Below are 16,003 nucleotides of genomic sequence, written 5' to 3' on the forward strand. Positions count from 1 at the left end.
CGGAGTGCCCAGGAAAAACCCATGAAGACACAGGGATATCATAGAAACTCCATACAGAGAGCTCCGGATTCGAACCTGGGTCATTGGCACTTTAACAGCATTGTGTTGAACTGCATTTTAAAAACAACACAGTCAACAAATGCATTCCAAAAGTTGATGGTGCTATATTTTGAATATTAAAAAGCCAGAAAAGCATTTTGAGATGACGAGTTGAGCAAAATCTGGGTCACATTAACCCACACAGGTCAATGGTGCCAAATACAACGCAGAGCAACTGCAAGTAAACGCTGGAAACAGACAAGCCGTCAGTGGGAGGCATTGAAGACCTTGACCACAGATGGACTTCAGCCACTTTGTGAAAAGTTTGATACCTTCCCCTTCATTAATGGGCAAGTCCAGCCAATCCTATGGGAAAGGGATTGGTCACACAAGAGGATGATTGTGAACAGCTGCATCTGAGGAATTGTTATAAAGGGCCAGAGAGAGAGAGAGACATCAGTTCCCTTGCTGTTTATAACAATGAGGTGGATTATTTTTGCACTTGCCTTTGGCTTTGTGGGTAAGTTTATATTGTCTCGTCCTTCAGACCTTGGAGAGTGCGGTGAAGGGATTTACTGGTGTCAGAGATGAGGATTCTTGGTGAAGCAGGGAGACAAAACTGTACAGGATGTGGTTAAGAGATCAAGAAAAGGTGTAGAACGGGCAACAGACAGAGGATTTTGGATTAAATGGCAAAAAAAGTTGTAAGTCAATGAGACGGTTTGTTTCTTACTCTGTGAATTTTTGAAATCTACCAAAAGAATGCAAGCAAATCTCGAGCAACATGTGTCAGAACTGGCTGATGTGTTATAAGGAAAGTTTAGCTGGGGCTGTAAGGAGGAGGTGGGGAAATCAGGACCAATTGGGCACACCATCAATCTGCAGGGCCAAATGGCCTCCTCTCTTTAGATTTGAGACCCCGGGTTCAATCCCAACTTCAAGCGCTGTGGGTGTGAAGTTTTCATTTTCACACTGTGACTGCGCGAGTTCTCCCCCCCACCCCCACATGGTTCTCCCCCCCACCCCCACATTCCAAAGATACGCATATGGTCTTGTTAGTAGGCCTGCTGAAAATTGACCGAGTGTGCAGATAAACTGTAGAAACGCGGGGAGAATGTAGGATGAATGTAGGGCTCGTGTAAATGGGTTGGCTTGGACTAGGAGGGCTGAAGGGCCTGTGTTCACGTTCCATCTCTCTAACTATGACAAATTTCTTCTGTGAAATTTTAAGTAAAATCTCACAGTAATATTTGATAATTATTTCATGAACCTTCTATTGGTTTTAAGATTTTCATTTTGTGTTTTTGTCCTCACAGGAAGCCAGCAAGTGCGTTATGGTAAGAATTTCTTCTAAGATTGCCAAATTTATATTTTAGTAACTTACAGACCCTGTTGGCAGTAAATCGGTTACTGACTGCTTTCACTTGCAGAGCCTGTTTTCGGTCAAAAGAAAACTTATCTTTACCAGTACGAAGGGGTGGTGTTGACTGGCCTCCCAGACGATGGCTTGGCTAAGGGAGGATTAAAGATTACCAGCAAAGTGCAAATTAGTTCAATGGGGCAGAAGAACCATCTCCTCAAGGTAAGGAGGTTTTACCTTCTGCGAATGCAGCCACCTGGCATAATTGAAGCCATCTTGCCGTCAGGAGGAGATGTTCTCTCCTTGCACCCTCATTGGAAACCAGTTCCTGGAATCCCTCATTTTAAAGCCCTTTGCTCCTGAGCTGAAAAGTCATGTTAAGATTTCTATCTCCTTTTCAATTGAATGAAAAATATTCTGGAAAAGATTAAGGACTCTTGGTGGCCAATGGAAAACTCAGAGAGGAAATAGGGATAAGATTTGACATTGAAACAGAAAATGCTGGAAAATCTCGACAATTCAGGCAGCATCTGTGAGGATAGAAAGAGAGTTACAGTTGCATGTTACCAAGGAGAATCTCTTTTCACAGACATGGAGTATTTCCAGCAGTTTTATTTCAGGTTTCTGGTATCTGCAGTTTTATATATATATATATATATATATATATATATATATATAAATATAGATAGACAGATATATATATATAGATATAGATATAGATAGATAGATATATCTATCTATATAGATATATCTATCTATATAGATATATCTATCTATATAGATATATCTATCTATATAGATATATAGATAGATAGATAGATATCTATAGATATATAGATATATATCTATCTATCTATCTATCTATCTATCTATCTATCTATCTATCTATCTATCTATCTATCTATATTCGTCCGCGAAGCCAAGCCAAAGATATATATATATATCTATATATCTATATCTATATATCTATATAATTTTTTTTTCTTTGGCTTGGCTTCACGGATGAAGATTTATGGAGGGATAAATGTCCACGTCAGCTGCAGGCTCTTTTGTGCCTGACAAGTCAGATGCGGGACAGGCAGACACGGTTGCAGCGGTTGCAGGGGAAAATTGGTTGGTTGGGGTTGGGTGTTGGGTTTTTCCTCCTTTGTCTTTTGTCAGTGAGGTGGGCTCTGCGGTGTTCTTCGAAGGAGGTTGCTGCCCGCCGAACTGTGAGGCGCCAAGATGCACGGTTTGAGGCGATATCAGCCCACTGGCGGTGGTCAATGTGGCAGGCACCAAGAGATTTCTTTAGACAGTCCTTGTACCTCTTCTTTGGTACACCTCTGACACGATGGCCAGTGGAGAGCTCGCCATATAACTCGATCTTGGGGAGGCGATGGTCCTCCATTCTGGAGACGTGACCTACCCAGCGCAGTTGGATCTTCAACAGCATGGATTCGATGCTGTCGGCCTCTGCCATCTTGAGTACTTCGATGTTAGGGATGAAGTCGCTCCAATGAATGTTGAGGATGGAGCGGAGACAACGCTGGTGGAAGCGTTCTAGGAGCCGTAGGTGATGCCGGTAGAGAACCCATGAATCGGAGCCGAACAGGAGTGTGGGTATGACAACGGCTCTGTATACGCTTATCTTTGTGAGGTTTTTCAGTTGGTTGTTTTTCCAGACTCTTTTGTGTAGTCTTCCAAAGGCGCTATTTGCCTTGGCGAGTCTGTTGTCTATCTCATTGTCGATCCTTGCATCTGATGAAATGGTGCAGCCGAGATAGGTAAACTGGTTGACCGTTTTGAGTTTTGTGTGCCCGATGGAGATGTAGGGGGGCTGGTAAAACCCTTAGTATCCGGAATTCATGCAACTGGTATCCTCAAGAAACTCGGGGGGGGAAAAATTAAGGAATATAAATTTTAAAAATTAAAATAAACAAGAATAAAATAATAGATTAAAAAAACTGATTAAAATTGTAAAAGTAAATGTTCTCTATGGTAACACATGAACCTTTGGATGATGAGACCAAATATTCAGCCAGCAGAGCACATTGGTCGGGCTCTGGTCATAGCAGCTATTTGAATAAAGTTATATAACCAATTTTCCCTTGCAACCGCTGCAACCGTGTCTGCCTGTCCCGCATCGGACTTGTCAGCCACAAACGAGCCTGCAGCTGACGTGGACATTACCCCTCCATAAATCTTTGTCCGCGAAGCCAAGCCAAAGAAAATATAACCATATAATAGTTTACAGCTGGAAACAGGCCATATCGGCCCCTCGAGTTCACGCCGGTTCACTTAAACAACTCCACTGATTCCTCCGTCCCATTCTTCAACCATAACCCTCCAACCCCCTCATATCCATGTACACGCTCAGCCTTCTCTTAAATGACAAAAAGGACACTGCCACAACTATTTCCTCAGGAAGGTCATTCCATTCTGCCACCACTCTCTGAGCATCCTCTAACATTTCTCCTAAAGTTTTGTGCACCTACCCTTAACTTATGCCCTCTTGTTCCAACCTCCTCTGGCCTCAGGGGAAAAAGTCTACTCACATCTAGTCTATCTATTCCCTTCATAATTTTGAATACCTCGATCAAATCCCTTCTCAACCATTTACGTTCCAATGAATAAAGTCCCAGTGTCCTTAATCTTTCTCTGTACTCTAGGTATTTTGAGCCAGGCAACATCCTGGTAAATCTTCTCTGCATCGTCTCCACCTTATCTATATCTTTCCTATAATTGGAGACCAGAACTGAACACAATACTCCAAACCTGGCCTCACCAATGCCTTAAACAGTCACAGCATCACCTCCCAGTTCCTATACTCTACACTGTGATTTATGAAGCCTGCATACGATATGCCTTCTTAACCACCCTGTCTACAAGGGAATCCACCTTCAAGGAACTCTGTACCATAACTCCAAGATCCCTCTGTTCCTCTGCATTCCTCAATGCCCTCCCCTTAACTGCATATGTCCTAATTTGGTTATTTTTTCCAAAATGAAGCACCTTGCCCTTGTCTACATTAAATTCCATCTGCCATTTTCCAAACAAACCAAATCCTTCTGTAATCCAAGAAAACCTTCCTCACTGTCCACCATTCCCCCTATTTTCATATCATCCGCATATTTGCTTACCCAGTTTACACACCCTCCTCTAAATTATTAATATAAATGATAAACAACAAGGGATCCAGCACCGATCCCTGAGGCACCCCGCTCGTTACAGTTTTCCATCCTGACAGGAAGTTGTCCACCCTGACCTTCTGCTGTCTATCTCCCAGCCACCTCTGAACCCATCTCACTATTTCTCTATTAATCCCTAGTGACTAAACCTTCCTTATTACCCTTACATGTGGAACTTTATCAAAAGCCTTACTAAAATCCAAATAGATCACATCAACCACCCTACCTTCATCCACTTTTTTTGTCACCTCTTCAAAAAACTCAACAAGATTCATCAAACATGACTTTCCCTCCACAAACCCATGCTGGGTGCCCCTGATCAATCCCTGCCTATCCAAATATTTGTACATACTATTTCTAAGAATAAACTCCATAACTTTCCCCACCACCGAAGTCAAACTTACTGGCCAATAATTACTTGGCCTGCACCTTGTGCCCTTTTTAAACAACAGAACTACATTTGTAACCCTGCAATCCTGTGGCACCACACCTTCCTCCAGTGATCGTTGAAAAATCACTGTCAGAGCCCCCGCTATTTGTCCCCTGACCTCCCTTAACATCCTCGGAAAAATCCTATCAGGACCAGGAGATTTATCCTTCTTTATTAACCCTAGAAGCTCCAAAACCCTCGCTTTACTCATCTCTATCCTTTCCATAACTAAGCCATTTGCCTCACTTATCTCACATATTCCAATGTCCTTTTCCCTCGTGAATACAGATAAGAACCAATCATTCAATATCTCCCCCATCTCATACGGTTCCTCACATAGTCCACTGTTCCTATTTTCCAGTGGACCTTCTCTATCCCTAACCCTCCTTTTACAATTCACATATCTGTAAAAACCCTTAGGATTCACCTTCGCCTTATTAGCTATGGACTCCTCATACATTCTTTTAGCCTTTCTAATTTCCCTCTTAAGGTTCTTTCTGCAATCTAAGTAACCATCATACATTTCATCAATCTTTTGTTTCTTATATTTAGCATAGGCCTCCCTCTTATCCCAAACCAACTTCCTAATTTTTCTAGAAATCCATGGCTCCCTTGAACTTTTGGTCTTGCTTTTCGGCCAGATTGGAACATAAATATCCTATACTCTCAAAATCTCACCCTTAAATACCCTCCAATTTTCCTCTACATCTTTTCCAGCAAAAAGATCAGCCCACACAACTCTCTGCAAATCCCTCTCATTTCTTCAACTCTAGCCCCACTCGAAGACCAACGACATCGGACCTAACCTATACCTTTCCATAATTAAGCTAAACCTAATGGACCCATGATCACTGGAACCAAAGTTCTCCCCAACGCACACCTCCCCATTTCATCCCAAACAACAGATCTAACACCGCTCCCCTTCTAGTGGGCATCTCCACATACAGCTCTAAAAAGCAATCCTGAACACATTGTATAAATCTGAGCCATTCTGCACTCTCAATGACTGCGTTTCCCAATCTATGTTTGGAAAATTGAAATCCCCAACCATCCGCACCCTATTCCTACTGCACATCTCAGCTATTTCCTTGCACATTTACTCTTCTAGTTCCCTTTCCCCATGTGGAGGCCTATAATATACCCCCATAATAGTAACCTCACCTTTCTTAATTTTTAGTTCTACCCACACTGCCTCCCTCGATGAGCCCTCCAGTATATCTTGCCTCAGCACCGTTGTAATATCTTCCCTGACAAGTAATGCCACACCTCCCCCTCTTACTCCTCCAATTCTGTCACATCTAAAGCAGCAAAATGTAGTGACAGTTAAATGTTTAGGTGTGATTGAAAATAAAGTAAAATGTTTAAGACTTCCCTCCCTTCACTTTGTACAGATGTCATCGGTCGTTTTCTGATCCTGCCCAGGGAAACAGGCACTGGCTGTCCACCCTATCTATCCTCTCATAATCTTATCTGTCAAATCTCCTCTCATCCTTCTGCACTCCAAAGTGATAAGTCTCAGCTCCGCTAACCTTGCCTCATAAGACTTGTTTTCCAATCCAGGCAACATCCTGGTAAATTTCCTCGGCCCCCTCTCGATAGATTCCACATCCTTCCTATAATGAGGTGACCAGAACTGAACACAATCCTCGAAGTGTGGTCTCACCAGAGATTTGTAGAAATGTAACACGACCTCTCTACTCCTGAACTCAATCCCCCTATTAATGAAGCCTAGCATCCCATAGGTTTTCTTAACTATCCTGTCAACCTGTGCAGCAACTTGAGAGATGTATGGATTTCCACACCAACCTCCCTCTCCACACGCTTAAGTATCCGACCATTAACCCTGTACTCAGCCTTCTAGTTAGTCCTTCCAAAATGCATCACCTCACACTTATCGAGATTAAACTTCATCTTCCACTTTTCTGCCCAACTCTACATCCAGACTATATCCTCTTATAAACTTTGACAACCTTCAGCTCCATCCACAACTTCTCCAACCTTACTGCCATCCACAAACTTTCTCACCCATGCATTTGCCTCTTCATCCAGATCACTTTAAAAAATCTGCAAGAGCAGGGGTCCTAGAACAGATCCCTGTGGCACTCCACTAGTCACAAACCTCCAAGTAGAATACCTTTCTTCCACTGCTACTCTCTGTTTTCTTCCTACAAACCAATTTTTTTATTCCTACAGCCAATTTGCCACTAATCCCATGACTCATGACTTTCTGGATGAGTCTTTCATGGGGAACCTTGTCAAATGCCTTGCTAAAATCCACATAGACCACATCTACTGCCCTACCCTCATCATTCTTTTTGTTACCTCCTCAAAAAACTAAAGGAAAATCATGAGGCTTGACTTCACTTCATAAAGCCATGTTAACTATTCTTGAGTAGACTGTACAAATGCTCATAAATCCTATATTTATTAATCCTCTCCATTAGTTTAGACACCACTGATGTAAAACTCACCAGTCTATAATTCCCAGGATGTTCCCTATTACCTTTTTTGAACAAAGGGACTGCATTTGCCATTCTTCAATCCTCTGGCACAATCTCTATGGCCTTAGAGAATTCAAAGATCATAGCTCCTACCCCACCTATCTCTTCTCTAATTTCCCACAGCAGATTGGGGTATATAGTGTCTGGCCCCGTGGACTTATTAATCTTGATATTTTTAAGAAAATCCAACAATCCACTTCCTTAATTTCCATATTGTCCAGCACACAGGCCTGTTCAGTTAATTTCTAAAGCAAGGGGTGTAGCGATTCTGATTCATAAGAAACTATCATTTGAGTTGGAATCATTTACAGAGATTGCTGGTAGGGTTTTGATGGTGAATTGTAAAATCTTTGCAGAACCATGGTCATTGTTGAATATTTATGCACTTAATGTGGACGATGATCGATTTATATTTGAGGATTTCATAACATTAAATCAAGCCAATAAAAATATTTTGGTTGGAGGGGATTTTAATTGTGTTTTGGGTCCATTACTGGATAGATCTCCAAAAAGTAAAAGGAAATCAAAGATGGCGACACAAATAGGATCTTTGATGAAAAATTTGAATTTGGTTGAAATTTGGAGGAGAATAAATCCAACAGAAAAGGACTTTTCTTTTTGTTCATATAGACATGATTCTTTCTCTGGAATAGATTTGTTTTTTTTTTATTTCGGCACATTTGCAGGCTAGAGTAGTGCAGGCTGGAATATAAGATGTTGTTTATTTCTTGTGTAGTTTCTGAAGTGTTGTAATCAACTGACCGGTGAAGATTTAATGTATGTTATTGAAGAAATCAGAGTTTATTACTTTTGTTAAGGAACAGATTGCTTTATTTCTGACTAAAAATGCTAATTCTCCAAGTAGTCATTTTGTAATGTGGGATACTTTAAAAGTCTATTTGCGTGGTCAAATTATTAGTTATTCTATTGAAAGTTAAAAAAAAAGTATCTGGTGGAAAGTTTTGCGTTGGAGAAACAAATCACTGAGTTGGAAAAGGAATTTCAGAAGAAGGTTATAGAAGATAAGAAAGCGGCATTAACTAAGTTGAAATTACATTATAATACTTCACGAACATATCAGTATGAGCGTTTAATTCAAAGATCCAAGCAACGTTATTATGAGTGGGCTCATAAGGTATGAGCTTGGCAATTAAAAATGGAACAAGTATCGAGAACTATTAATGCTGTTAAAAAGAATTCAATAGTTACCAATAAACCTCAGGAAATCAATGACCAATGTTATGGAAGTAGCACATGAAATAGCGGATGTATTGTTGATAATTTTTCAAGACTCTAGATTCTGGAGTAGTTCCTGAGGACTGGAGGGTGGCTAATGTAACTCCACTTTTTAAAAAGGGAGGGAAAGAGAAATCAGGGAATTATAGACTGGTTAGTGGGGAAAATGTTAGAGTCAGTTATTAAAGATGTGTTTGCGGCACATCTGTAAAGTGGTGAATTCATTGGTCAGAGCAGCATGGTTTTATGAAGGAAAAATCATGTCTGACTAATCTTATTGAATTTTTTGAGGATGTAACCAGTAGAGTGGATAGGGAAGAACCAGTAGATGTGGTTTACGTGGATTTTCAGAAGGCTTTTGATAAGGTCTCACACAGGAGATTACTATAAAAACTTAAGGCACACGGTATAGGGGATATGGTATTGAGGTGGATAGAGAATTGGTTGACAGATAGGAAGCAAAGAGTAGGAATAAACGGGTACTTTTTGTAATGGCAGTCAGTTACTAGTGGGGTACCACAAGGCTCAGTGCTAGGACCCCAGTTATTTACAATATATATTAATGATTTAGATGAAGAAATAGAAAACAACGTTTCCAAGTTTGCAAATGACACGAAGCTGGGTGACATTGTAAGCTGCGTAGAGGCTGTTAAGAGTGTGCAGGGTGACTTGGACAGGTTGGGTGAGTGGGAAAATGCATGGCAGATGCAATATAATGTGGGTAAGTGTGTGGTTATCCACTTTGGAGGAAAGAATGGGAGGGCTGAGTACTATATCAATGGTATCCAATTAGGAAAAGGGGAGATGCAACGAGACCTGGGTGTCGCTGTGCATCAGTCATTAAAAGTGGGCAGGCAGGTGTAGCAAGCAGTAAAAAAGGTGAATGGTATGTTGGCGTTCATATCAAGAGGAATCGAGTACAGGAGCAGAGAGGTATTGATGCAGTTGTATAGGAACATAGGAACATAGGAAGTAGGAACAGGAGTTGGTCAAAAATGGCCCATCGAGCCTGCTCCGCCATTCAATATGATCATGGCTGATCTAATTTATGACCTAACTCCACCTACTTGCCTTCTCCCCATATCCCCTAATTCCTCTATCATGTAAAAATTTATCTACCCAAATTTTAAATATGTTTAATGAGGCAGCCTCAACCACTTCCCTGGTTAGAGAATTCCAAACATTCACTACTCTCTGGGAAAAACTATTTTTCCTCATCTCTGTGCTAAATCTACTCCCCCGAATCTTGAGACTGTGTCCTCTCGTTTTAGATTCCCCAGCCAGCTCAAAAAACCTTCCTACATCTATCCTATCCATACCCTTCATAATCCTATATGTTTCTATAAGATCTCCTCTCATTCTTCTGAACTCGAGCAAATACAATCCTAGACGATTTAATCTTTCATCGTAAGTCAACCCCTTCATCCCAGGGATCAACCTAGTAAACCTCCTCTGGACCGTCTCCAAAGCCAGTATATCCTTCCTCAAATATGGAGACCAGAACTGGACACAGTACTCTAGGTGCGGTCTCACCAGTACCTTATACAGTTGCAACATGACCTCCCTACTCCTGAATTCAATTCCTCTAGCGATGAAGGCCAACATTCCATTTGCCTTCTTAATAACCTGCTGCACCTGCAACCTAACCTTTTGCGATTCATGCACAAGCCCTCCCAAGTCCCTCTGCACAACAGCTTGCTGTAGTTTTTCACCCTTTAAATAATATTCAGCTCTTTTATTTTTCTTGCCCAAGTGGATAACCTCACACTTACTAACATTGTACTCCATCTGCCAGACCTTTGCCCACTCATCCAGCTTAACTCTATCCCTCTGCAGACTCTCCACATCCTCATTACAATTTGCTCTTCCACTCAATTTGGCGTCATCCGCAAACTTGGCTCCACCACATTTTGTCTCCTCCTCCAAGTCATCAATGTAAATGATGAACAGTTGTGGGCCTAACACTGACCCCTGCGGTACCCCACTTACCACTCTCTGCCAACCTGAAAAACTCCCACTTATCCCGACTCTCTGCCTCCTGTCAGACAACTAATTTTCAATCCAGGCCAATAGACTTCCCCGGAGTCCACTTTCCTGTAACTTACTGAGAAGTCTCTTGTGCGGCACCTTATCAAACGCTTTCTGGAAATCCAAATAGACAACATCAACCTGTTCCCCTCTATCCACCACACCCATTATATCCTCAAAGAATCCTAACAAGTTTGTCAAATAAGATCTTCCCTTTCTAAAACCATGCTGCGTCTGGCTGATTGAACCCTTTCGTTCCAAAAGTTTCACTATTTCATCTTTAATGACGGCTTCAAGCATTTTTCCAACTACAGACGTCAAGCTAATTGGCCAATAATTTCCAGTCTTCTGCCTACATCCCTTCTTAAAAAGTGGTGTGACATTTGCTGTCTTCCAGTCTGCCGGGACCTGCCCAGAATCCAAGGAATTTTGGTCTATGACCACCAATGCATTAACTATAACTTCTGCCATTTCCTTCAGAACCCTTGGATGCATATCATCAGGACCAGGTGATTTGTCTGGCTTTAGTCCCATTAGTTTCTCCATCACTACTTCCTTTGTAACAACTATTTTATCAAGGCCATCCCCAATATTCGCATCCTTAACTCCGCACTTGGGCATGCTGGACGTGTCTTCCACCGTGAAGACTGACACAAAATATTTGTTCAATGCCTTGGCCATTTCCTCAATTTTTGCTACCAGTTTTCCTTTCTCATCCTCCAAGGGTCCTATGTTAACTCTGGCCACCCTCTTCCATTTTATATATTTATATAAAATTTTTTGCTTTCTGATTTATATTTTGTGCCAATTTACTTTCATAATCCTTTTTCCCATTTCTTATTACCCGCTTTGTAACCCCTTGTTGTCTCTTAAAGTTTTCCCAATCTTCCAGTTTCCCACTGCTCTTTGCAGCTTTGTACACCTGCGCCTTCAATTTTATGCTCTCCTTTATTTCCTTTGTTAACCACGTTGATTTTTCCATCTCTTGCCGCCCTTTTTCCTGACCGGAATATATTTTTGTTGAGCATTACAAAATATTTCTTTGAAAATCTTCCACTGTTCCTCAACTGTTTCTTCAATGAACCTGTGCTCCCAGTCCACTCTGCCCAATTCCTCCCTCATCCTATGGTAGCATAATATATTAGTTTTAGATCTATTTCCCCTTCCATCTGAATGAGAAATTCAATCCTACCATGATCGCTATTTCCCAGATGGTCTCTGACTATTACATCATTTACTCTACCTATCTCATTGCACAACACGAGATCCAGGAGAGCATTTTCTCTTGTGGGTTCCTTAACATGTTGCTCAAGAAAGCTATCGAGGATGCATTCTATGAAGTCCTCTTCCAGACTCCCACGACCTAGTGGTTCCACCTGTGTCTAAGAGGGGGGGCAGGCCCCTCTGTTCCCTGACTACAAGTGGTTGCACCTGTATCCAAGGAGGGCCAGGCCCCTCTGTTCCCTGACTACAAGTGGTTCCACCTGTATCCAAGGAGGGCCAGGCCCCTCTGTTCCCTGACTACAAGTGGTTCCACCTGTATCCAAGGAGGGCCAGGCCCCTCTGTTCCCTGACTACAAGTGGTTCCACCTGTATCCAAGGAGGGCCAGGCCCCTCTGTTCCCTGACTACTAGTAGTTCCACCTGTATCTAAGACTGACCAACTTGATTTTCCCAATCTATGTGGAAGTTAAAGTCCCCCATGACTACTGCCGTATCACTTATCTCTCTTATTTATTTCCTGTGCCACTAAACTATTGTTATTTGGTGGGTGATAGATAACACCCACCAATAATTTTTTCCCTTTGTTATTCTTTATCTATACCCAAATGGACTCAACATTATACTCTTTAGATCTTTTATTCTTTCTCACTACTGCCTGGAGGTCATCTTTGATTAAGAGTGCAACTCCACCTCCCTTACCATCCTGTCTATCTCTTTGCACCACCTGATACCCTTGAAAGTTTAATTCCCATTTCGGGTCACCTTGTAGCCATGTTTCCGTGATGGCGACCCAATCACAGGCATGGGTACCGATTTGCGCCTCCAGTTCATTAACCTTATTTCTAATACTGCGGGCATTCAGATAAAGAGCCCTTATGCTCTTTGTCCTTTTAATATCTAGTGACTTCTGTAACCTTTTCTTTTGATTTTTCTGCCCACTATTTTTCTTTGTAATTTTCTTAACACTGTCATTGACCCGAAAACTCACTGCACCATCTGATTTTTTACTTTCTCCTCCCAACATTACTTTTCCTGACCATTACTTTATCTTCCCTACCCTTTTCCCTATCACTCTGGCTCCCATACCCCTGCCAAATTAGTTTAAACCTTGCTCCACTGCTGTACCAAACATACTTGCCAAAATGTTGACACCTTTCGGATTTAGGTGCAACCCGTCCCTATTGTAAAGATCATGCCTTCCCCAAAAGAGATCCCAATGATCCAAGAAGCCAAATCCTTGCCTTGTACACCAGCACCTCAGCCACACGTTCATTTTTCTTATCCTTACATTCTTTTCATCACTTGCATTTGGAACAGGTAGTAATCCCAAGATCACCACCCTCGCGTTCCTGTCTTTCAGCTTTCGTCCCAGCTCACTGTAATCCCTTTTCATTACCTCCATTGTCAATGTCGTTTGTATCCACATGTACCAAGACATCAGGCTGCTCTCCCTCTCCTCTCAGAATATTTTGGACCCAATTTGTGATATCTCATACCCTTGCACCAGGGAGGCAGCACACCATGCGGATATACTTATCTGGCTCACAGAACCTCCTGTCCGTACCCCTGACAATGGAGTCCCCAATAACTACTGCATTTCTCCTTTTCCTTTTCTTTTGCACCACTCTGCCCGGCTCATTGCCATTGACCTGGTGCCCATGGCCATCTTCTGTCCGGTCATCTCCCTCAACAGAATCCAACACAACATAACTGTTGCTGAGTGGGATAGTCACTGGTGTGCTCTCCGTTTTTCTCGCTTTTTTCTTTCCCCCCCTGACGGTTTCCCACTTACCTGACACGGGTTCTGGAGTATTTATCCCCCTGAAAGTTGAGTCGATTAACTCCTCACTCTCCCTTACAAGCCGCAGGTCATCAATCTGCAACTCCATATCCCTAATTCAGTCCCTTAGTAACTGCATCTCGGTACACCTGGTGCAGATGTGGCCATTTGGGAGGGTGGAGGTCACCCATTGTTCCCACATCTGACACCCAGTACAGAGCACTAACCCTATTGGCATAACTCTGAATACGAAGGCAAATAACTCAGCTTACCTTTTCTCCTTGCCTGCTTTTGCCGAAGCCTGATAAGCCAAAGCCAGGAAGTCTTACTCCTTCACTGCTCCACTCACTCACTGAGCCACTCCTCGCTGGCCACTTCCTCCCCCTTTCACTCCTTTTATTGGCCCCTTGACCAATTAACCCTGTCACACAGCAAGCTCCTCCTCCTCTGACTCACAGCCCGACTCTCTCCAAGCTCCTCCTCCGACTCCCAGCCGAACCAAGTAGGCCCAAGCCCTGGTAAGCCCCGACTTTAATAGCTTACCTTCTCCTCACTTTCAGCAAGCTCCTCCTCCTCTGACTCACAGCCTGACTTGGTGAGACCTCACCCGGAGTATTGTGTTCAGTTTTGGTCTCCTTATCTGAGGAAGGACATCATTGCCATGGAGAGAGTGCAGAAAAGGTTGACCAGATTGATGCCAGGGATGGCGGGACTTGCATATGAAGAAAGGCTAGAACGACTGGGCTTGTACTCGCTGGAGTTTAGACGATTAAGAGGAGATTTAATAGAAATGTTCAAAATTCTTAAGGGATTTGACAGGCTAGATGCAGGAAGATTGTTCCCAATGTTGAGCAAGTCTAGAACCAGGGGTCACAGTTTAAGGATAAAGGGGAAGTCCTTTAGGACTGAGAAGAGGAAGAATTATTTTCACTCAGAGGGTGGTGAATTTATGGAATTCTCTGCCACAGGACGTGATTGAGGCCGGTTTCATAGCTATATTTAAGAGAGAGTTAGATTTAGAACTTGTGACTAGGGTGATCAGGAGGTATGGAGAGAGAGCTGGAACAGGGTACTGAGTGGATGATCAGCCATGATCAAAAGGAAGGGCCAAATGGCCTCCTCCTACACCTATTTTCTATGTTTCTATGTTATTCATTTGATCAGAAATTGTATACTTCTGAGGGAAAACAGTTAAATTTACCGGTTTTAGGAGAGCAAGAGGTAAAGGAATTGAAAGCTCCGTTTACAGATTTTGAGAAAAAAGAGATGCCAAATGGAAAGTCATCAGGTGATGATGGATTTTTAGTGGAATTTTATAAAGTGTTTTATGAAGATTTATTTTCTGTATTTAGGGACGTGTTGCAACAAATAACTGAAGAGCAGTCACTACCTGAATCTTGTTCAAGTTCGATAATTACAGTGATTCCAAAGAAAGATAGAGATTCATTGAATGTAGCTTCGTCTTGACCAATTTATTTATTAAATGTGGATTATAAAATAGTGGCTAAAGTATTGGCAAATAGACTTGGTAAATATTTATCTCAGTTGGTACATACAGATCAAACAGGTTTTATTAAGAATAGATGTGTGTCTGATAATATTCTTAGATTGTTAGCGTTGATTGGTGCATCAAGAGAGCATCCCAACCAACCAATGGTGGTTGCGCTTAATGCGGAAAAAGCATTTGAGAGGGTTGAATGGAATTTTTCATTTAAGGTGCTGGAGAAGTTTAATTTCAGCCCTCTTTTTACTGGTTGGGTTAAGGCATTGTATAAAAATCAAATTGCTAGGGTGGTGACAAATGGCCAAACATTTTGCCATTTAAATTATCGCGATCAACTCATCAAAGTTGTCCATTGTCACCAGCCTTGTTTGCATTGGTCATTGAACCATGAGCTCAGGCAACTCGACAGAACAACAAGGTTAAAGGGATAAGAATTGCAGATGATGAATATAAGATTAATTTATTCACTGATGTATTGATTGATTTGACACATCCAGAACATTCTATGAAATATTTAAAAGAATGTTTAGTTCCATTTGTGGAGTTATCTGGGTATAAGGTGAATTGGGATAAAAGTGAAATATTGCCAATTTTGGAAGGGGATTATAAAGAATGTAAAAATATAAAATTAAGACGGTCGGTTAAAATTAAATATTTAGGGGTAACTGTGAATGCAAATTATCAATCTTTCTAAATGTTAAATTATGTACCTTTGTGAAAAAGATTTAAATG

General features: G+C 41.8%; 1 protein-coding gene across 1 annotated transcript in view; it reads left to right on the forward strand.

The window, feature by feature from the left end:
- Nucleotides 1-337: 337 nt before the first annotated feature.
- The window catches only part of LOC138764064 (vitellogenin-like), a 140,970-nt gene continuing 125,304 nt past the window's right edge, over nt 338-16,003 (forward strand). Inside the window, exons 1-3 of the mRNA XM_069939371.1 lie at nt 338-559; nt 1,356-1,376; nt 1,470-1,621. Coding sequence (XP_069795472.1) covers nt 520-559; nt 1,356-1,376; nt 1,470-1,621 — 213 coding nt within the window. The 5' untranslated portion in view covers nt 338-519. The remainder of the gene's footprint in view (nt 560-1,355; nt 1,377-1,469; nt 1,622-16,003) is intronic.

This window comes from Narcine bancroftii, chromosome 5 (genome assembly GCF_036971445.1).
Source record: "Narcine bancroftii isolate sNarBan1 chromosome 5, sNarBan1.hap1, whole genome shotgun sequence".
Taxonomy (NCBI): Eukaryota; Metazoa; Chordata; class Chondrichthyes; order Torpediniformes; family Narcinidae; genus Narcine; species Narcine bancroftii.